The sequence below is a fragment of the Streptopelia decaocto genome (assembly GCF_964273445.1).
Source record: "Streptopelia decaocto genome assembly, chromosome: 32".
Taxonomy (NCBI): Eukaryota; Metazoa; Chordata; class Aves; order Columbiformes; family Columbidae; genus Streptopelia; species Streptopelia decaocto.
The window spans coordinates 1-20,242 of record NC_138687.1 but is presented as its reverse complement, the minus strand read 5'-3'; the positions used below and the strand labels follow the sequence as shown (position 1 = coordinate 20,242).

Below are 20,242 nucleotides of genomic sequence, written 5' to 3'. Positions count from 1 at the left end.
CTTGCACGTTGCACGCTGCTCCTTGCACGCTGCACATTTGCACACTGCCCCTTGCACGCTGCACGTTTGCACACCGCTCCTTGCACGTTGCACATTTGCACGTTGCACGTGGCCCTTGCACGATGCCCATTTGCACGCCGCTCCTTGCATGCTGCACACACCCCTTGCGCGTTGCACACGGCCCTTGCACGTTGCATGTTTGCACGCTGCCCTTGCACGCTGCTCATTGCACGTTTGCATGTTTGCACACTGCTCATTGCATGTTGCACTTGGCCCTTGCACATTGCACACTTGCACACTACCCTTGCACACTTGCACGTTTGCACGCTGCCCTTGCACACTTGCACGTTGCATGCTGCCCTTGCACACTGCTCCTTGCACACTTGCACGTTGCACGCTGCCCTTGCACACTTGCACACTACCCTTGCACACTTGCACGTTTGCACGCTGCCCTTGCACACTTGCACACTGCTCCTTGCACACTTGCACGTTGCACGCTGCCCTTGCACACTTGCACGTTGCACGCTGCCCTTGCACACTTGCACACTGCTCCTTGCACACTTGCACGCTGCCCTTGCACGTGGCCTTGACCGACCTTGACCCCCAGCCCCCCCAGTTCCACGCCCCCCCCCCCCCAAACTGGGAGCAACTGGGACGGAAAGGGGCACAGCAGCAAAGTGGGGGACGGGGGGGGCGCCCAGCACCCCAAATCACTGCTGGGGGGCGGACACCCCCCCCCGGGCCCCCCCAGGGCGGGGGTCAGGGTGGGGGGGTGACCCCGGGCGGATCCGCTGGATCAGGGCAATTCAAGCCGGGTTCCCCCCCCCCCCGTGTCCCCCCCCACAACCAGGTGCCCCCCCCCCCCCCGTGTCCTGTTGTCCCCGCCCCCCCCCCCCCCGGTATTTTTAGGCCGGATCCGGTTTCCTGGGGGATCCGGTTTCGGCGCCGGGGGGGGGGGGACCCCAAGAGGGGGGGCGGGACGGGCGACAGGGACACGGGGGGGGCACCCATGGGTGGGGGGGCACCCTTCACCCCCCCCATAGCTCTGGGGGTGCCCCATAGGTGGGGGTGACCTTGGCCATGGGGGGGTCGCCAAATTCTGGGGACACTTTGGGGGGTTAAGTTTGGGGGTCCCCATATGGAGAATAAGGGGGGGGGCAGCAACACAGAACAAGGGGTGAACTGAGGGGGCTCATATTTTATTATGGGGGGGGGGTATAAAACAAAGGGGAATTGGGGGGGGGGGCAGCACGCGGGGGTCCTGATTTGAATGGGGGGGCTCCAGCTCAACCCCCCCAAGAACATGGGGGGGTCCAGGGTGCCCCATGAAGCACTTGGGGGGCTCTAGGACCCCCCCAAAAGGAATATGGGGGGGTCCAGTTCCCCCAGCACACGGATCCAGGTCCCACTTGAGCACAGATTGGGGGGTCTGGGGTCCCTTTTGCCCCCATTGCGTGGATCCAGGTGGCACTTTGAGCAAACACGGGGGGGCCTGGGGCCTTTTTGGGGTGCGGGGGGGTCCCCCTGATCCCCTGGGGGGGGTCAGATGATGTGGGGGGGGTCAAAGCTGCTGCGCGATCCCCTCGATCCGCTGCAAAACCTCCTGCGACTGCAGCTGCTCCAGGGTCAGCAGCGACAGCCCCAACTGATCCTCCTGCGGTTTGGGGGGGTCAGCGAGGGGTGTGACCCCCAGAGAGTGATATGGGGGTGCCCGGGGGGGCCGGGGGGGTCCCCGTTACCTGTTGGAAGGGCTGAGCCATTTGGCGGAGGAAGAATTTGGCCACTTGAACGGCCTCGTCCACCGTCAGGTTGAGGTTGGAGTCGCTCAGGTGCTCCTGGATCCAGCGCGGCAGTTTCCCCCGTTTGTCGGCGCGGGCGAAACGCTGGGGGGGGGGGCACGAAATGGGGGGGTTAGAGGGGTTGGGGGGGTCCCAGGGTCCCCCCCCATAATGGCACAATTGGCCCCAAAGGGGTGGAATTGGCCCCAAAGCGGCAGCTTCACCTGCTTGTCCCCCCATGGAAAATGTTGGGGGGACAAAGGGTGGGGGGGACACGGGGGGGACCCGGGGAGGTGGTGGCAGCCCAGGGGGCCCCCCCAAGAATTTTGGGGGCCCCCCCTTATTGGCAAAGCCCACATCCCCATCCTTGACCCCGTGTCCCCATCCCCATTGATGTCCCCACTGATGTCCCCATGTGTCCCCAACCCAGAGCCCCATGAACCTCTGGCTGACACCAGGACCCAGGGGGTGACGCGGGGGGGTGACAGCAGCCCGGGGGGGTCCCCCCATTTTTTGGGGTCCCACCTTGTCGGCGAACACCATGAGGCCGTAGTCGCTCTTGTCCCTGTGTCCCCATCCCCACTGATGTCCCCACGTGTCCCCAACCCAGAGCCCCATGAACCTCTGGCTGGCACCAGGACCCAGGGGGTGACTTGGGGGCCCCCCCCGTTTTGGGGTCCCCCGTTTCGGGGTCCCACCTTGTCGGCAAACACCATGAGGCCGTAGTCGCTCTTGTCCCTGCGTCCCCATGTCCCCATCCCCATTGATGTCCCCAACCCAGAGCCCCAGGCTGACACCAGGACCCAGGGGGTGACCTGGGGGCCCCCCCCATTTTGGGGTCCCCCGTTTCGGGGTCCCACCTTGTCGGCGAACACCATGAGGCCGTAGTCGCTCTTGTCCCTGTGTCCCCATGTCCCCATCCCCATTGATGTCCCCAACCCAGAGCCCCAGGCTGACACCAGGACCCAGGGGGTGACCTGGGGGGACCCCCGGTTTTGGGGTCCCCCTGTTTCGGGGTCCCACCTTGTCGGCGAACACCATGAGGCCGTAGTCACTCTTGTCCCTGTGTCCCCATCCCCACTGATGTCCCCAACCCAGAGCCCCATGAACCTGTGGCTGGCACCAGGACCCAGGGGGTGACCTGGGGGGGTCCCCCCATTTTTCGGGGTCCCACCTTGTCAGCAAACACCATGAGGCCGTAGTCGCTCTTGTCCCTGCGTCCCCATGTCCCCATCCCCATTGATGTCCCCAACCCAGAGCCCCAGGCTGACACCAGGACCCAGGGGGTGACCTGGGGGCCCCCCCCATTTTGGGGTCCCCCCGTTTCGGGGTCCCACCTTGTCGGCGAACACCATGAGGCCGTAGTCGCTCTTGTCCCTGTGTCCCCATGTCCCCATCCCCACTGATGTCCCCAGCCCAGAGCCCCATGAACCTGTGGCTGACACCAGGACCCGGGGGGGATCTGGGGGGGTCCCCCCATTTTTCGGGGTCCCACCTTGTCGGCGAACACCATCAGGCCGTAGTCGCTCTTGTCCCTGTGTCCCCATCCCCACTGATGTCCCCAAGCCAGAGCCCCATGAACCTGTGGCTGACACCAGGACCCAGGGGGTGACCTGGGGGGCCCCCCCGGTTTTGGGGTCCCCCGTTTCGGGGTCCCACCTTGTCGGCGAACACCATGAGGCCGTAGTCGCTCTTGTCCCTGCGTCCCCATGTCCCCATCCCCATTGATGTCCCCAACCCAGAGCCCCAGGCTGACACCAGGACCCAGGGGGTGACCTGGGGGGGTCCCCCCATTTTTTGGGGTCCCACCTTGTCGGCGAACACCATGAGGCCGTAGTCGCTCTTGTCCCTGTGTCCCCATGTCCCCATCCCCATTGATGTCCCCAACCCAGAGCCCCAGGCTGACACCAGGACCCAGGGGGTGACCTGGGGGGCCCCCCCGGTTTTGGGGTCCCCCATTTCGGGGTCCCACCTTGTCGGCGAACACCATGAGGCCGTAGTCGCTCTTGTCCCTGCGTCCCCATGTCCCCATCCCCATTGATGTCCCCAGCCCAGAGCCCCATGAACCTGTGGCTGACACCAGGACCCGGGGGGTGACCTGGGGGGGTCCCCCCGTTTTTCGGGGTCCCACCTTGTCGGCGAACACCATGAGGCCGTAGTCGCTCTTGCCGCGCAGGGCCCGGCCCACGCACTGGGCCGCGTGGCGCATGGCGTCGAACGTCAGGAAGTCGTTCTCCCGCACCTGGAACTGGTCCCGCAGGTACTCGAGCCGGGCCTGGGGACACGGGGACAGCGTGGGGACATGGGGACAGTGGGGGACACGGGGACAGTGTGGGGACATGGGGACATGGGGACATGGGGACAGTGTGGGGACACGGGGACAGTGTGGGGACACGGGGACATGGGGACAGTGTGGGGACAGCCTGGGGACACGGGGACAGCCTGGGGACACGGGGACATGGGGACAGTGTGGGGACACGGGGACAGTGTGGGGACACGGGGACATGGGGACAGTGTGGGGACATGGGGACACGGGGACAGTGTGGGGACATGGGGACAGCGTGGGGACACGGGGACATGGGGACAGCCTGGGGACACGGGGACATGGGGACAGTGTGGGGACATGGGGACACGGGGACAGTGTGGGGACATGGGGACAGTGTGGGGACAGCCTGGGGACATGGGGACACGGGGACAGCCTGGGGACACGGGGACATGGGGACAGTGTGGGGACACGTGGACATGGGGACAGTGTGGGGACATGGGGACAGTGTGGGGACAGCCTGGGGACATGGGGACACGGGGACAGCCTGGGGACACGGGGACATGGGGACAGTGTGGGGACATGGGGACAGCCTGAGGACACGGGGACAGCCTGGGGACATGGGGACAGCGTGGGGACAGCCTGGGGACACGGGGACATGGGGACAGCCTGGGGACACGGGGACATGGGGACAGTGTGGGGACATGGGGACAGCCTGGGGACACGGGGACAGCCTGGGGACATGGGGACACGGGGACAGCCTGGGGACACGGGGACATGGGGACAGCCTGGGGACACGGGGACAGCGTGGGGACACGGGGACAGCGTGGGGACAGCGTGGGGACATGGTGGGGACAGCGTGGGGACATGGTGGGGACAGTGTGGGGACAGCCCATGGGGTATAAGGACAGGTTGGGGACACCGCAGGTGGCACCGCAGGAGGGGCAGGGACACCCCGTGGGTGACGGGGACACAATGGGGACATGGGGACACAATGGGGACACAATGGGGACATGGTGGGGACAGCCCATGGGGTATAGGGACAGGCTGGGGACACCGCAGGTGGCACCGCAGGAGGGGCAGGGACACAATGGGGACAATGGGAGCATCATGGGGACAGCATGGGGACAGTATGGGGACAGCCTGGGGACATGGGGACAGCCTGGGGACAGTGTGGGCACAGCCTGGGGACATGGCGGGTATATGGGGACAGGTTGGGGACACCGCAGGTGGCACTGCAGGAGGGGCAGGGACACCCCGTGGGGGACAGGGACACAATGGGGACATGGGGACACGGTGGGGACATGGTGGTGTCCCCAAGTGTCCCCACTCACCTTCAGGATGCGGCTCTGGGTGTAGACGTAGGGGACACCGAACATGACGACGGCTCTGCCGTAGTGATGAACTGGGGACACGGGGGACAGCGGGTCACGTGGGGACACAGGGGACACGGGGGACATGGAGGGACACGGGGGACAGCGGGTCACGTGGGGACACAGGGGACATGGGGGACATGGAGGGACACGGGGGGACATGGGGGACATGGGGACACAGGGGACATGGGGGACATGGAGGGACACAGGGGGACATGGGGGACATGGGGACACAGGGGACATGGGGGACATGGAGGGACACGGGGGACATGGGGGCTATGGGGGGACATGGGTTACGTGGGGGACACAGGGGACATGGAGGAAAATGGGGACACAGGGGACATGGGGAGACACAGGGACATGGGGGACACGGGGGGACACAGGGTGACATGGGGAATATGGGGGGACATGGGGGACAAAGGGGACTTGGGGGGGACACAGGGGACATCGGTTGCATGGAGGACAGAGGGGACAAGGGGGACACGGAGGACATGGAGGGGACAAGGGGGACACAGGGGACACGGGTTACATGGGGGACAAAGGGGACATGGGGGGACAAGGGGGACACGGAACATGGAGGGGACATGGAGGGACATGGGGGATATGGGGGGACACAGGGGACACGGGTTACATGGGGGACAAAGGGGACACGGGGGGACAAGGGGGACACAGGGAACACGGAGGGGACACGGAGGGACATGGGGGGGATACGTGTGGACATGGGGGATACAGGGGACACAAGGGGGACATGGGGGGACACAAGGGGGACATGGGGGGACACGGGGGTCCCCAAGCCGCCGTGTCCCCAGGGGGCGCCGTGCCGTCCCTCACCGAAATCGATGCCCTCGGACACTTTGCCGCGCGCCACCGAGAGCAGGATGGCGCCGCGGCCGTTCTCGCACGCCTGCGGGGAGACGCCGCGGTTTCGGGGTGCACGGAGCCCTTTTGGGGTGCCCCATGGGTTTTGGGGTCCCCTGGGTGCCCTTGGGGTGTCCTTGGGATGCACATGGTTGCCCTTGTGATTGTTGGGTGCCCCTGGGACCCTTGGGGTCTTTGGGGTGTCCTTGGGGTGCCAAGGTAGGTTTTGGGGTGCCCCATGGGTTCTGGGGTCCCCTGGCTGCTCTTGGGGTGCACACAGAGTGGGAGTTTTGGGGGTGCAAGTGGGTGCCCTCTCCTGCCCCTGGGTGCTTTTGGGGTGCCCATGGGTGCCCTTAGGGTTTTTGGGGTGCCCCATGGGTTTTGGGGTCCCTTGGGATGCACATGGTTGCCGTTGTGATTGTTGGGTGCCCCTGGGACCCTTGGGGTCTTTGGGGTGTCCTTGGGATGCCCAGGTAGGTTTTGGGGTGCCCCATGAGTTTTGGGGCCCCCTGGGTGCCCTTGGGGTGCCCAGGTATGTTTTGGGGTGCCCATAGGTGCCATTAGGGTGCACAGAGGGGGTTTTGGGGTGCACATGGGACCCTTGGTGTGCCAAGGTAGGTTTTGGGGTGCCCCATGGGTTCTGGGGTCCCTTGGGTGCTCTTGGGGTGCCCGTGGGTGCCCTTAGGGTTTTTGGGGTGCCCCATTGGTTTTGGGGTCCCCTGGCTGCTCTTGGGGTGCCCACAGAGTGGGAGTGTTGGGGGTGCAAGTGGGTGCCCTCCCCTGCCCCTGGGTGCTTTTGGGGTGCCCATGGGTGCCCTTAGGGTTTTTGGGGTGCCCATGGGTTCTGGGGTCCCCTGGGTGCCCTTGGCATGCACATGGTTGCCCTTGGGACCCTTGGGGTCTTTGGGGTGTCCTTGGGGTGCCCAGGTAGGTTTTGGGGTGCCCATGGGTGGCCCTTAGGGTTGCCCCATGGGTTCTGGGGTCCCCTGGGTGCTCTTGGGGTGCACACGGGGACTTTTGGCATGTGAGTGGGTGCCCGGTGCTTTTGGGGTGCAAAGAAAGGCTTTTGGGTGCCCTGGGACCCTCAGGGTGCCCGGGCAGGTTTGGGGGTGCCCGTGGGTGCTGTTGGGGTGCCCCGGGGCCCCCAAACGGGGGTGCCCCCACCTCCTGGTACTTCTCCAGCGCCACGCTGGTCTCGGCGCCGTCCTGCGTCTCGATGAAGATGAGCTTGTTGCGCTGGATGTTCTCCAGGATGCCCTGGGGACAAAGGGACAGAGTTTGGGGACACCGGGTGACACTCGGGGACACCGGGTGGCACCGGGGGACACCGGGGGACGTACCTGCTCGTACCAGGAGGCCACGATGTTCTCCATGTACTGGTAGCTGGTGAAAAAGGCCACCAGCCCGTCGGGGACGATGGCCGAGAGCTCCAGCAGCAGGTTCCCGTAGTTGCGGATGACGGCTTGTTGGGGACGGTGTCACCGCGGGTGTCACCACCGGGTGTCACCAGGTCCCCAAGGGGCCCCACAGCCCCCCCAGAGTCACCTCGGGAGCCCCAGTGGCCCCGTCAGCCCTTGGGCTGTCACCCTGTCCCTGTCACCTTGTCCCTGTCACCCTGTCCCTGTCACCCTGTCCCTGTCACCCCTTGTACCCCCCAGCCCCATAACCCCATCCCTGTCCCCATAACCCTGTCCCTGTCACCTTGGCCCTGTCACCCTGTCCCTGTCACCCCTTGTACCCCCCAGCCCCATAACCCCATCCCTGTCCCCAAAACCCTGTCCCTGTCACCTTGGCCCTGTCACCCTGTCCCTGTCACCCTGTCCCTGTCACCTTGTCCCTGTCACCCTGTCCCTGTCACCCCCTGTACCCCCCAGCCCCATAACCCCATCCCTGTCCCCAAAACCCTGTCCCTGTCACCTTGGCCCTGTCACCCCTTGTACCCCCCAGCCCCATAACCCCATCCCTGTCCCCAAAACCCTGTCCCTGTCACCCTGTCCCTGTCACCCTGTCCCTGTCACCTTGTCCCTGTCACCCCTTGTACCCCCCAGCCCCATAACCCCATCCCTGTCCCCAAAACCCTGTCCCTGTCACCTTGGCCCTGTCACCCCCCTGTCCCCTCCAACCCCATAACCCCATCCCTGTCACCCCCCTGTCCCCATAACCTTGTCCCTGTCACCCCATCCCTGTCACCCCGCTGTCCCCATAACCCTGTCCCTGTCACCCCGATGTCCCCATAACCCCATCACTGTCACCCTGTCCCTGTCACCCCGCTGTCCCCATAACCCTGTCCCTGTCACCCCATCCCTGTCACCCTGTCCATGTCACCCCCCTGTCCCCTCCAACCCCATAACCCCATCCCTGTCACCCCCCTGTCCCCATAACCTTGTCCCTGTCACCCCATCCCTGTCACCCCGCTGTCCCCATAACCCTGTCCCTGTCACCCCGATGTCCCCATAACCCCATCACTGTCACCCTGTCCCTGTCACCCCAATGTCCCCATAACCCTGTCCCTGTCACCCCATCACTGTCACCCTGTCCATGTCACCCCCCTGTCCCCATAACCCCATCACTGTCACCCTGTCCCTGTCACCCCGCTGTCCCCATAACCCTGTCCCTGTCACCCCATCACTGTCACCCTGTCCATGTCACCCCCCTGTCCCCATAACCCCATCACTGTCACCCTGTCCCTGTCACCCCGCTGTCCCCATAACCCTGTCCTTGTCACTCCATCCCTGTCCCCATAACCCCACCCCTGTCCCCGTGTCCCCACCGATGTCCTCGCGCGTCTCGAACTTGGAGCTCATGGCCACCTGGTCGTTGCCGCGTCCCACGACCTGGGGGGGACACGCGGGGGACACGGCGGTGACACCGGTGTCCCCGACCCCCCCGCCCCCCCGTTTCCGCGCCCCCCACTCGCTCACCATGGGGCACAGGCAGGTCCGGGCCAGCGTCATGGTGAACGTCGCCATGGTAACGGGGCGGAAATCCAGGAGTTTGGGGTAGATGTCCAGCGGGGACAGAGTCTGGGGGGGACACGGGGACAGAGGGGACGGGGTCACCCCCACGGGGCCTGGGGGGCACAGGGGACATCGGGGACATGGGGGGACACAGGGGACATGGGGGGAACACAAGACAGGGGGGACACGGGGGGTCACAGGGGACATGGGGGGACACAGGAGGACACAAGACGGGGGGACACAGGACATGGGGGGCACAGGGGATATGGGGGGACACAGGGGACACGGGGGGACATGGGGGGACAGGGCAGGGGGGACACAGGGGACATGGGGGGGCACAGGGGACATGGGGGGAACACAAGACAGGGGGGACACGGGGGGGCACAGGGGACATGGGGGGACATGGAATGGGGGGACACAAGGGACATGGGGGACACAAGGGGTCACAGGGGACATGGGGGGGACACAGGAGGACACAAGACGGGGGGACACAGGACACGGGGGGCACAGGGGATATGGGGGGACACAGGGGACACGGGGGGACATGGGGGGACAGGGCAGGGGGGACACAGGGGACATGGGGGGGCACAGGGGACATGGAGGGACACGGGGGACATGGGGGGACTAGGGGGACATGAGGAGGCACAGGGGACATGGGATGGGGGGACACAGGACATGGGTGGCACAGGAGACATGGGGGGACACGGGGGACACGGGGGACACGGGGGGACACGGGGGACACGGGGGACACGGGGACACGGGGGACACGGGGGACACGGGGGACACGGGGGACACGGGGGACACGGGGACTCACCCCCGAGGTGATGATGACGGACTGGAAGCGCTCGAACACGGGTTTGATGGCGATGGAGGCGTCCATGCAGCTGGGGGGGGGACACGCGCCCTCGGGTGACACCGCCACCCCCGGTGTCCCCACAGTGTCCCCACAGTGTCCCCCCAGGACTGTGCCACCTTCCCTGGGGTGACACTCCCCCTCTTGTGTCCCCCCCATGTCCCCTGTGACCCCCCATCCCATGTCCCCTCTGTCCCCCCATGTCCCCTGTGACCCCCCATATCCCGTGTCCCCCCATGTCCCCCCTGTCCTGTGTCCCCTCTGTACCCCCATGTCCCCTGTGTCCCCCCATATCCCCTGTGTCCCCCACATCCCCTGTGTCCCCCCATGTCCCCTGTGACCCCCATATCCCCTGTGTCCCCCCATCCCATGTCCCCACATGTCCCCTGTGACCCCCATGTCCCCTGTGTCCCCCCTGTCCTGTGTCCCCCCATCCCATGTCCCCCCATGTCCCCTGTGTCCCCCCGTCCTATGTCCTCCCATCCTGTGTCCCCTGTGCCCTCCTGTGTCCCCCCATCCCGTGTCCCCCCCATGTCCCCTGTGACCCCCATGTCCCCCCATATCCCCTGTGTCCCCCCCGTCCTGTGTCCCCCCATGTCCCCTGTGCCCCCCTATGTCCCCCCATGACCCCCATGTCCCCCACTTGTCACCCTGGGGGGCTACACGGAAGCCCAAGGCAGTGGTGGCATCGCCAAGGGGGGCAGTGTCACCCAGTGAAGGTGACACAGAGTCCTGGGGGGGTCACGGGACCCTGGGGTGTCCCTTGTCACCCCGGGGGGGCCGCTGTCCCCACCTGAAGTGCAGCACGGGGTTGGCGATGGTGGGGGTCCGGTCGTCAAAGGGCTCGATGATGATGGTGAAACCTGGGGGGGGGAAAGAGGGGGATGAAGGTTTTGGGGGGGCACCCGTGGGTGGCGGGGGGGGGCGGGGGTGCCCCCACCCTTGGAGTAGGTGCTGACGAGGGTGGCGAAGTTGGCGACGAGGGTGATGGGGGAGAAATCGGCCACGTCCGTCACCTCCAGCGTGCGCAGCAGCGAGTGCAGCCGCTCCGAGCAGAACCTGGGGGGGACACGTCACCGGGGGGGACACGGGGACATGGGGGGGCACCTGTGGCACTGGGGGAAGTGTCACCCCAGGGAACGGGACACAGTCCTAGGGGGACATGGGAACTGGGGGGGACATGGGAACTGGGGGGGACATGGGAACTGGGGGGGACACATGGGAACTGGGGGGGACATGGGAACTGGGGGGGACATGGGAACTGGGGGGGGGACATGGGACCTGGGGGGGACATGGGAACTGGGGGGGCACGGGGGGGACATGTCACCTGGGGGGGGGGCACTTGTGACACTGGGGCGGGTCCCAGGTCACATGGGGGGTGTCCCAGGTCACAGGGGGGGTCCCACATCCCCAGGGGGGGGTCCCATGTCCCCAAGGCGGGGGTCACATGGGGGGGTCCCGTGTCACATGGGGGGGTCCCGTGTCCCCAGGGGAGGGTCCCACATCCGCGGGGGGGGGTCCCATGTCACATGGGGGGTCCCACGTCCCTGGGGGGGGCCCCATGTCCCCTGGGGGAGTCCCATGTCCCCTGGGGGGGGTCCCATGTCCCTAGTGGGGGATCCCATGTCCCCGGGGGGGGGTCCCAGGTCACATGGAGGGGGTCCCACATCCCCAGTTGGGGGTCCCATGTCCCCTGGGGGGGATCCCAGGTCCCCGGTGGGGGTCCCATGTCCCCAGTGGGGGATCCCACGTCCCTGGGGGGGGTCCCACGTCCCCGGTGGGGGGGTCCCATGTCACCCAGGGGGTGTCAGCACCATGGGGGGTCCCACGTCCCCAGGGGGGGTCCCAGGTCACAGGGTGGGGGGTCCCATATCCCCCGGGGGGGTCCCAGATCACCTGTGGGGTGTCACCACCATGGGGGGTCCCATGTCCCCAGGGGGGTCCCAGGTCACATAGGGGTGTCCCACGTCCCCGGGGGGGGTCCCATGTCCCCGGGGGAGAGGTCCCATGTCCCCAGGGCAGGTCCCATGTCACATGGGGGGGGTCCCATGTCCCTAGTGGGGGATCCCATGTCCCCGGGGGGGGTCCCAGGTCACATGGGGGGGTCCCACGTCCCCAGGGGGGAGTCCCATGTCCCCTGGGGGGGGTCCCATGTCCCCTGGGGGGGTCCCATGTCCCCGGGGGGGGGTCCCAGGTCACATGGGGGGGCCCCATGTCCCTGGGGGGGTCCCATGTCCCCTGGGGGGGGTCCCAGGTCACATGGGGGGGTCCCACGTCCCTGGGGGGGGCCCCATGTCCCCTGGGGGGGTCCCATGTCCCCGGGGGGGGGTCACCCACCGCAGGGGCTTGCGCTCGATGCAGACGCGCTCGTGCAGGTCCTTGAGGAAGGCGGGGGGGCTCTCGCGCACCCCCCGCGGCCCCCGCACCCGCGCCCGCAGGTACGAGACCAGGCGCCGCAGGAACCCCACAAAGTGCTCGGCCGTGCGGATGCTGCCGGGAACCGCTTCTGGGGGGGGGAACACGCGGGGGGGTCAGCGGGGACACCCCAAAACCCCATAGACACCCCTGAACCCCACAGACCCCCCCAAAATGCCCTAAAACCCAGGGGGGGCTCAGGGACCCCCAAAGTGCTTGGCCATGCGGATGCTGCCGGGAACCGCTTCTGGGGGGGGAACACACGGGGGGGTCAGCGGGGACACCCCAAAACCCTATAGACCCCCCTGAACCCCAAAGACCCCCCCAAAATGCCCTAAAACCCAGGGGGGGCTCAGGGACCCCCAAAGTGCTCGGCCGTGCGGATGCTGCCGGGAACCGCTTCTGGGGGGGGGAACACACGGGGGGGTCAGCGGGGACACCCCAAAACCCCATAGACCCCCCTGAACCACACAGACCCCCCCAAACCTCCCCAGACCCCCCAAACCTTCCCGGACCCCCCCAAACCCGAAGCAGCTCAGGGAGCACCAGGGGCCGGTGTGGAGCTGGGGACCCCCCCAAAGCGTTTTGGGGGGTCCCCAGAGCAACAGGGAGCTCCACCCCCCTCCAGCAGAGAAAAGGGGGTTCGGGGTCCCCCCCAAAAGTCCTCAGAGCCCCCCCAAAAGACTCAAGGGCCCCCAAAGTCCTCAGGGTCCCCCCAGCTCAGCTGGGAGCACCAGGGGCTGTGGACACCCCAAAGCATTTTGGGGGGTCCCCAGAGCAACAGGGACCTCCGCCCCCCCCCAGCAGAGAAAAGGGGGTTCGGGGGCCCCCCCAAAGTGCTCAGAGACCCCCAGCTCAGCTGGAAGGAGCTCAGGGAGCACCAGGGGCTGGGGACCCCCCCAAAGCGTTTTGGGGGGTCCCCAGAGCAACAGGGAGCTCCGCCCCCCCCCCAGCAGAGAAAAGGGGGTTGGGGGCCCCCCCAGCGCCCCCACCTCGCAGGATCTGGTCGGGCAGGACGGGGTTGGCCAGGTAGAGGTCGGCGTCGCGCGCCGCCCCCGCCTCGCGCAGCCCCTCCAGCAGCCGGCGGTACTCGTCAGCGAGGCGCCGGCTGTCCGTGTCCTTCACCCTGCGGGTGACAACGGGGGACAATGGGGGACAACCGGGTGACAACGGGGACAGTGGGTGACAACAGGGGACAACCAGGTGACAACAACGGGGGAAAACTGGGGGACAACAACAGGGGACACCGGGTGACAGCAATGGGGGACAACCGGGTGACAACCGGGGATGCCGGGTGACAATGGGTGACGACAACCAGGGACGCCGGGTGACAATGGGGGACACTGAGGGACAACAATGGGGGACACCAAGTGCCAATGGGGGACAACAACGGAGGACAACACCGGGGGACACTGGGGGACAACAATGGGGGACAATCAGGTGACAACCAGGGACACCAGGTGACAATGGGGGACAACAATGGGGGACACAGGGTGACACCGGCTGACAACCAGGGACACCGGGTGATTAACAGGTGACAACAATGGCGGACACCAGGTGACACCGGGTGACAACCAGGGAGAACAGGTGACAACAACGGGGGACAACCGGGTGACAACAACGGGGATGCCAGGTGACAACAATGGGGGACAACCAGGTGACAACCAGGGACACCGGGGGACAACAGGTGACAACAACAGGGAACATCGGGTGACAACCAGGGACAACAGGTGACAACAACGGGGGACAACTGGGTGACAACAACAGGGGACAACCAGGTGACAACAATGGGGGACACCGGGTGACAACCAGGGACACCAGGTGACAACAACGGGGGACACCGGGTGACAACCAGGGACAGCAGGTGACACCGGGGGACAACAATGGGGAACACCGGGTGACAACCAGGGACAACAGGTGACAACAACAGGGGACAACCAGGGACAACAGGGGACACAGGGGACAACCGGGGACAACCAGGTGACAACAATGGGGGACACCGGGTGACAACCAGGGACACCAGGTGACAATGGGGGACAACAATGGGGGACACCAGGTGACAACTGGGTGACAATGGGGGACAACCGGGTGACACCGGAGGACAACTGGGTGACACCGGGGGACAACGGGGTGACACCAGGGGACACCAGGGGACAACTGGGTGACAATGGGGGACAACCGGGTGACACCGGAGGACAACTGGGTGACACCGGAGGACAACTGGGTGACATCGGGGGACACCAGGAGACAACGGGGTGACACCGGGGGACAACGGGGGACAACGGGGTGACACCAGGTGACACCGGGTGACACCGCGGGGGGGGGGACGCCCTCACTTCTGGATGGCGGCCTGGAGCGCGCTGACGTTGGCCTGGCAGCGGTCGAGCGTGCGCCGCGTGATGGTCACCCCCATGGAGTCGATGCAGACGTTGTCTGCGGCGGGTGACAACGGGCTGTTGCGGCCGCCGCGGCGTCACCGCGCCGTCCCCCGGTGTCACCGCGCCGGCGTCCTCACCGATGTTGTGCGCCTCGTCGAAAACCACCACCGACTTCCTGGCCAGCTCGCGCGACACCAGCTCGGCGATCTTGGGGTCCAGCAGGTAGTGGTAGCTGTAAACGACCACGTTGGCGTGGAGGATCTTTTTGGGGGGGGACATATAGAAAATTAGGGGTGTCTGGGGACATCTGGGGACAGGGACACCCCCGGGTCCCCCCCCCGTACCGAGTAGCGGGCGAGGAAATAGGGGCACCAGCCCTTCTGGCGGCCGTGGGCCTTGAGGTCGTCCAGGTTGTAGACGCCGTAGGGGAGCGGGACGTCGCGCCCGTGGGTGTCGAAATCCTGGGGGGGGGGGTGTGGGGGGGTTGGGGGCACCCCGGGGTGCTGGGGGGAAATTGGGGCACCCCGGGGTGCTGGGAGGGGACCCTGGGGTGCTGGGGATCCTGTTGGGGAGCTGGGGGGGATCCCTGAGTCTCAGGGCCACCCCAGGGCAGCCAGGACCCAGCAGGAGCCTGTGGGTCCCTGTTGGGGGATCGAGGGGTCGGGGGGATCAAGGGGTGGGGGGGAATCAAGGGGTCGGGGGGATCCATAGATTGGGGGGATTGAGGGGTCAGGGGGATCAATGGGTTGGGGGGGATTGAGGGGGATCAATGGGTTGCAGGGGATCGAGGGGTCAAGGAGATCAATGGGTCAGGGGGATCCATGGGTTGGGGGGATCAATGGGTCAGGGGGATCCATGGGTCGGGGGGATCCATGGGTTGGAGGATCCATGGGTTGGGGGATCCATGGGTCGGGGGGATCCATGGGTCGGGGGGATCGAGGGGTCGGGGGGATCAATGGGTCGGGGGGATCAATGGGTTGGGGGATCAATGGGTCGGGGGGATCCATGGGTCGGGGGATCCATGGGTCAGGGGGATCCATGGGTCGGGGGATCCATGGGTCAGGGGGATCCATGGGTCAGGGGGATCCATGGGTCGGAGGATCCATGGGTTGGGGAGATCAATGGGTTGGGGGATCGAGGGGTCAGGGGGATCCATGGGTCGGGGGGATCGAGGGGTCGGGGGGATCCATGGGTCGGGGGGATCCATGGGTCGGGGGGATCAATGGGTCGGAGGATCCATGGGTTGGGAAGATCAATGGGTTGGGAAGATCAATGGGTCGGGGGGATCCATGGGTCGGGGGGATCCATGGGTCGGGGGGATCCATGGGTCGGGGGGATCCATGGGTCAGGGGGATCCATGGGTCGGGAAGATCAATGGGTTGGGGGATCAATGGGTCGGGGGGATCGAGGGGTCAGGGGGATCCATGGGTCGGGGGGATCCATGGATCAGGGGGATCCATGGGTCGGGGTCCCTCACCTCGAAGAAGCGGCAGGCGGGGACGGAGCCGTCGCGCTGCCGCTGCGCCCGCACGTACGAGGCCGTGAGGCCCAGGCAGCGGCTGTCCACCTCCTTCCCGAAGCGCAGCGCCGACACCTGGGCAACAACGGCACCCCACGTCACCCCGACGTCACCCCAACGTCACCCGGCGGCTCCCGTCCCCCTCACCTCGGGGTGGATGCAGAGGTTCTTGCGGGAGCTCAGCGCCAGCCCCAGGAACGGCACCTTCTCCCCCAGCTCCCGCTCGTAGAAATCCAGCAGCTTCCGCAGCTCCTCGACCACCTGCGGCGGGTCACGGGACGGTCACGGGACGATCACGGAATGGTCACAGAACGGACCCCAAAAGATCATCTATTCTGGAGCCTTCCTGCCCACAGCACCCGCTGTTCCCAGCTGGTCTCCCATCCAAGCACTGACCGGGCCCGACCCTGCTTAGCTTCCCAGATTGGCCATTCTAAGGATGCTATGGCTGTGTGTATATATATATATATATAAGGTCTCCCATCCAAGCACTGACCGGGCCCGACCCTGCTTAGCTTCCCAGATTGGCCATTCTAAGGGTGCTATGGCTGTGTACATATATATATATAAGGTCTCCCATCCAAGCACTGACCGGGCCCGACCCTGCTTAGCTTCCCAGATTGGCCATTCTAAGGATGCTATGGCTGTGTGTATATATATAAAGTCTCCCATCCAAGCACTGACCGGGCCCGACCCTGCTTAGCTTCCCAGATTGGCCATTCTCAGGGTGCTATAGCTGTATATATTATATATATGTTATATATATGTTCCTCAAGTATATCCTGACAGTATCTGAACTAAACCTTTTTTCAAGAAGAGAACCTCTCTGGACCTATTGACCACCCCCTTCTAATCCACCCCAGGTACCATTGGCCTTTGTGGTCTCCCATCCAAGCGCTGAACGGGGCCGACCCTGCTTAGCTTCCCAGAGCAGGGTGCTATGACTGTATATACAGGGTCTCCCATCCAAGTGCTGAACGGGGCCGACCCTGCTTAGCTTCCCAGAGCAGGGTGCTATGGCTGTATATATTGGGTCTCCCATCCAAGTGCTGAACGGGGCCGACCCTGCTTAGCTTCCCAGACCAGGGTGCTATGACTGTATATACAGGGTCTCCCATCCAAGTGCTGAACGGGCCCGACCCTGCTTAGCTTCCCAGACCAGGGTGCTATGACTGTATATACAGGGTCTCCCATCCAAGTGCTGAACGGGCCCGACCCTGCTTAGCTTCCCAGAGCAGGGTGCTATGACTGTATATACAGGGTCTCCCATCCAAGCACTGAGCGGGCCCGACCCTGCTTAGCTTCCCAGAGCAGGGTGCTATGACTGTATATATTGGGTCTCCCATCCAAGTGCTGAACGGGGCCGACCCTGCTTAGCTTCCCAGAGCAGGCATTCTCAGGGTGCTATGGCTGTGTATACATATACATATACATATATATATATATATATATATATATATATATAAGGTCTCCCATCCAAGCACTGACCGGGCCCGACCCTGCTTAGCTTCCCAGAGCAGGCTGCTATGGCTGTATATATTGGGTCTCCCATCCAAGTGCTGAACGGGGCCGACCCTGCTTAGCTCCCCAGATCAGGCATTCTCAGGGTGCTATGGCTGTGTATACATATACATATATATATATATATATATATATATATAAGGTCTCCCATCCAAGCACTGACCGGGCCCGACCCTGCTTAGCTTCCCAGATCAGATGAGATGCAGCATTCTCAGGGCGATATAGCTGTATATATTATATACATATCTATATGTTCCCCATGTACGTCCTGATAGTATCTAAACCGAACCTCTTTTCCCTTTAAAAATCCCTCCTCACCTTCTCGATCTCCGGCACCGTGCGGGAGCAGTAGATGAGTTTGGTGACGTCGAGCGGCCGCGCCTGGGGACACAAAGCGGTGCTGGGATCCGCCGGGATCCGCCGGGATCCGCCGGGATCCACTCACCCGCTGATAGGCCACGATGAGCGAGAGCAGCGACACCGTCTTCCCGGTCCCCGAGGGCATCTCCAGGACGCCGTGACCCTGCGACGGCAGCGCTGTCAGCGCACGGGGATCCCCGGGATCCCGGATCGCCGGATCCCGCCCGTACCTTGGCGTCCAGCGTGCGCTTGAGCTCCAGCATGTAGGAGAACTGCTCGGGGTAGATGTAGTCGTAGGGGAAATAAACCAGCAGCCCGTCGATGTTGAGCCTGAGGGGGAGAGCGGGAGATCCCACCCGATCCCGCTGAGATCGGCGGAGCCATCGCGGCCCGGGGGGGGCCCGGGGTGACATGGGGGGATAATGGGGGGTCCTGGGGTGACACGGGGGGTCCTGGGGTGACAATGAGGGGATAATGGGGGGTCCTGGGGTGACAATGGGGGGATAATGGGGGTCCTGGGTGACATGGGGGGATAATGGGGGGTCCTGGGGTGACAATGGGGGGATAATGGGGGGTCCTGGGGTGACACGGGGGGTCCTGGGTGACAATGGGGGGATAATGGGGGGATAATGGGCAGATAATGGGGGTCCCTGGGGTGACAATGGGGGGATAATGGGGGTCCTGGGTGACAATGGGGGGATAATGGGGGGTCCTGGGGTGACACGGGGGGGTCCTGGGGTGACAATGAGGGGATAATGGGGGGATAATGGGCAGATAATGGGGGTCCCTGGGGTGACAATGGGGGGATAATGGGGGGATAATGGGGGGATAATGGGGGTCTCTGGGGTAACAATGGGGGGATAATGGGGGGTTTGGGGGTGACAATGGGGTGACAATGGGGGTCCCGGGGTGACAATGGGGGTCCCTGGGGTGACAATGGGGGGATAATGGGGGTCCCGGGGTGACAATGGGGGGATAATGGGGGGATAATGGGCGGATAATGGGGGTCCTGGGTGACATGGGGGGGCCTGGGGTGATAACGAGAGGATAATGGGGGGATAATGGGGGTCCCTGGAGTGACAATGGGGGGATAATGGGGGGTTTGGGGGTGACAATGGGGGGATAATGGGGGTCCCGGGGGTCCCCGCTCCCCCGCTCACTTCATCGCTCCCGCCGCTTCCCCGCCGCCGCCGCCGAAACTCCGCCCCTTCCGATCCCCCACCTTTTCAACCCGCTCCGCCTTCGGATTGGCCAGCGCGCTGCCCTCCCTCCCCACATCTCCCTTCCGATTGGTCGAGAGAGCTGCTTATTACGGCGCGGGGGGCGTTGCAACGCGAGGGAGGGCGGGAAGGGTGTGGCGGAGAAAGCAATCGAGCGCCGAGCTCCGAGGGAGGGCGAGTTGAGCGCCGAGTCACGGAGCGGGCGGATCCAACGCGACGCTTTTTGGGGGGGGGACGGGGGGGCGGTCCCGTGTGTCCCCCCCACGGTGGGTTCCGGGTGACGCAGTGACACGGACAAACGTCTCAAAGAGCTTTTATGGCACAGCCCCCCACCATCCTCATTGCGCCTTGTGGGGGGGGGTCCCCAAATCACTGAGGGGACCCCAAACTTGGGGAGTTGGGCTGGTCCTGGGCGGGTCCATCAGCGCCGGGTCAAACCACTTGTGGGGGTGGGGGGGTGCTGGGCGGGTCCATCAGCGCCGGGTCACACCTGGGGGGGATAAACGGGGGTTAAGGGGGGGGGGAGCAATGGGGTGCCCGGGGGATTTTGGGGGGGGGAACACTCACCCGTGTCGCTGACGCGCGTGGCGGCCGCCGCTCCCTCTCGGGGGGGCTCATTGCGGGGTCCCCCCCCGGCTCTGCCGCGTGGTTGCTGCCGAAGTAACACCCTGTGAGCCCCCCCCCAAATTCACTTGGTACAACCCACAACCCCCAAAGCCCTTCAGGGGGTCCCTCCATGTCCCCCCC

General features: G+C 65.1%; 1 protein-coding gene and 1 long non-coding RNA gene across 17 annotated transcripts; one reads left to right on the top strand and one right to left on the bottom strand.

The window, feature by feature from the left end:
- Positions 1-1,178: 1,178 nt before the first annotated feature.
- On the bottom strand, positions 1,179-19,482 carry ERCC2 (ERCC excision repair 2, TFIIH core complex helicase subunit). Of its 14 annotated transcripts, XM_082074048.1 has the most exons (23): positions 19,436-19,482; positions 18,506-18,605; positions 18,361-18,438; positions 18,234-18,296; positions 16,542-16,655; positions 16,353-16,469; positions 15,220-15,336; positions 15,013-15,136; positions 14,834-14,930; positions 13,490-13,623; positions 12,420-12,588; positions 11,023-11,141; positions 10,876-10,945; positions 10,044-10,113; positions 9,194-9,295; positions 9,043-9,106; positions 7,613-7,734; positions 7,437-7,529; positions 6,246-6,318; positions 5,376-5,446; positions 3,910-4,053; positions 1,740-1,883; positions 1,179-1,654 (listed from the first exon to the last, which is right to left on the bottom strand). In XM_082074048.1, the coding sequence occupies exons 1-23, from the start codon at positions 19,438-19,440 to the stop codon at positions 1,562-1,564; spliced, it is 2,283 nt and encodes a 760-aa protein (XP_081930174.1). In that variant the 5' UTR covers positions 19,441-19,482; the 3' UTR covers positions 1,179-1,561. The 14 variants fall into 14 exon arrangements, 6 of the variants coding, with proteins under 6 accessions (XP_081930174.1, XP_081930173.1, XP_081930172.1 ...); XM_082074047.1 differs by having other exon boundaries at positions 9,043-9,295; XM_082074046.1 differs by lacking the exons at positions 1,179-1,654; positions 1,740-1,883 and adding exons at positions 2,705-2,919; positions 3,070-3,750 and having other exon boundaries at positions 9,043-9,295.
- LOC309450876 lies at positions 14,956-18,397 on the top strand. Of its 3 annotated transcripts, none has more exons than XR_014186132.1 (4): positions 14,956-15,097; positions 16,456-16,844; positions 17,212-17,257; positions 18,265-18,397. It is a non-coding gene; the product is annotated as an uncharacterized lncRNA (long non-coding RNA). The 3 variants fall into 3 exon arrangements; XR_014186133.1 differs by having other exon boundaries at positions 17,209-17,257; XR_014186134.1 differs by having other exon boundaries at positions 16,456-17,040; positions 17,209-17,257.
- Positions 19,483-20,242: the final 760 nt, after the last annotated feature.

What these genes read in the sequence shown, in the direction of transcription:
- ERCC2 (XM_082074044.1), bottom strand. An exon ending in CGGTGCCGGAGATCGAGAAG is followed by an intron (nt 16,656 to 18,233) that starts GTGAGGAGGGAT and finishes GACCCGCCGCAG; the next exon opens with GTGGTCGAGGAGCTGCGGAA. An exon ending in CGAGACGCGCGAGGACATCG is followed by an intron (nt 7,735 to 9,042) that starts GTGGGGACACGG and finishes GTCCCCAACAAG; the next exon opens with CCGTCATCCGCAACTACGGG.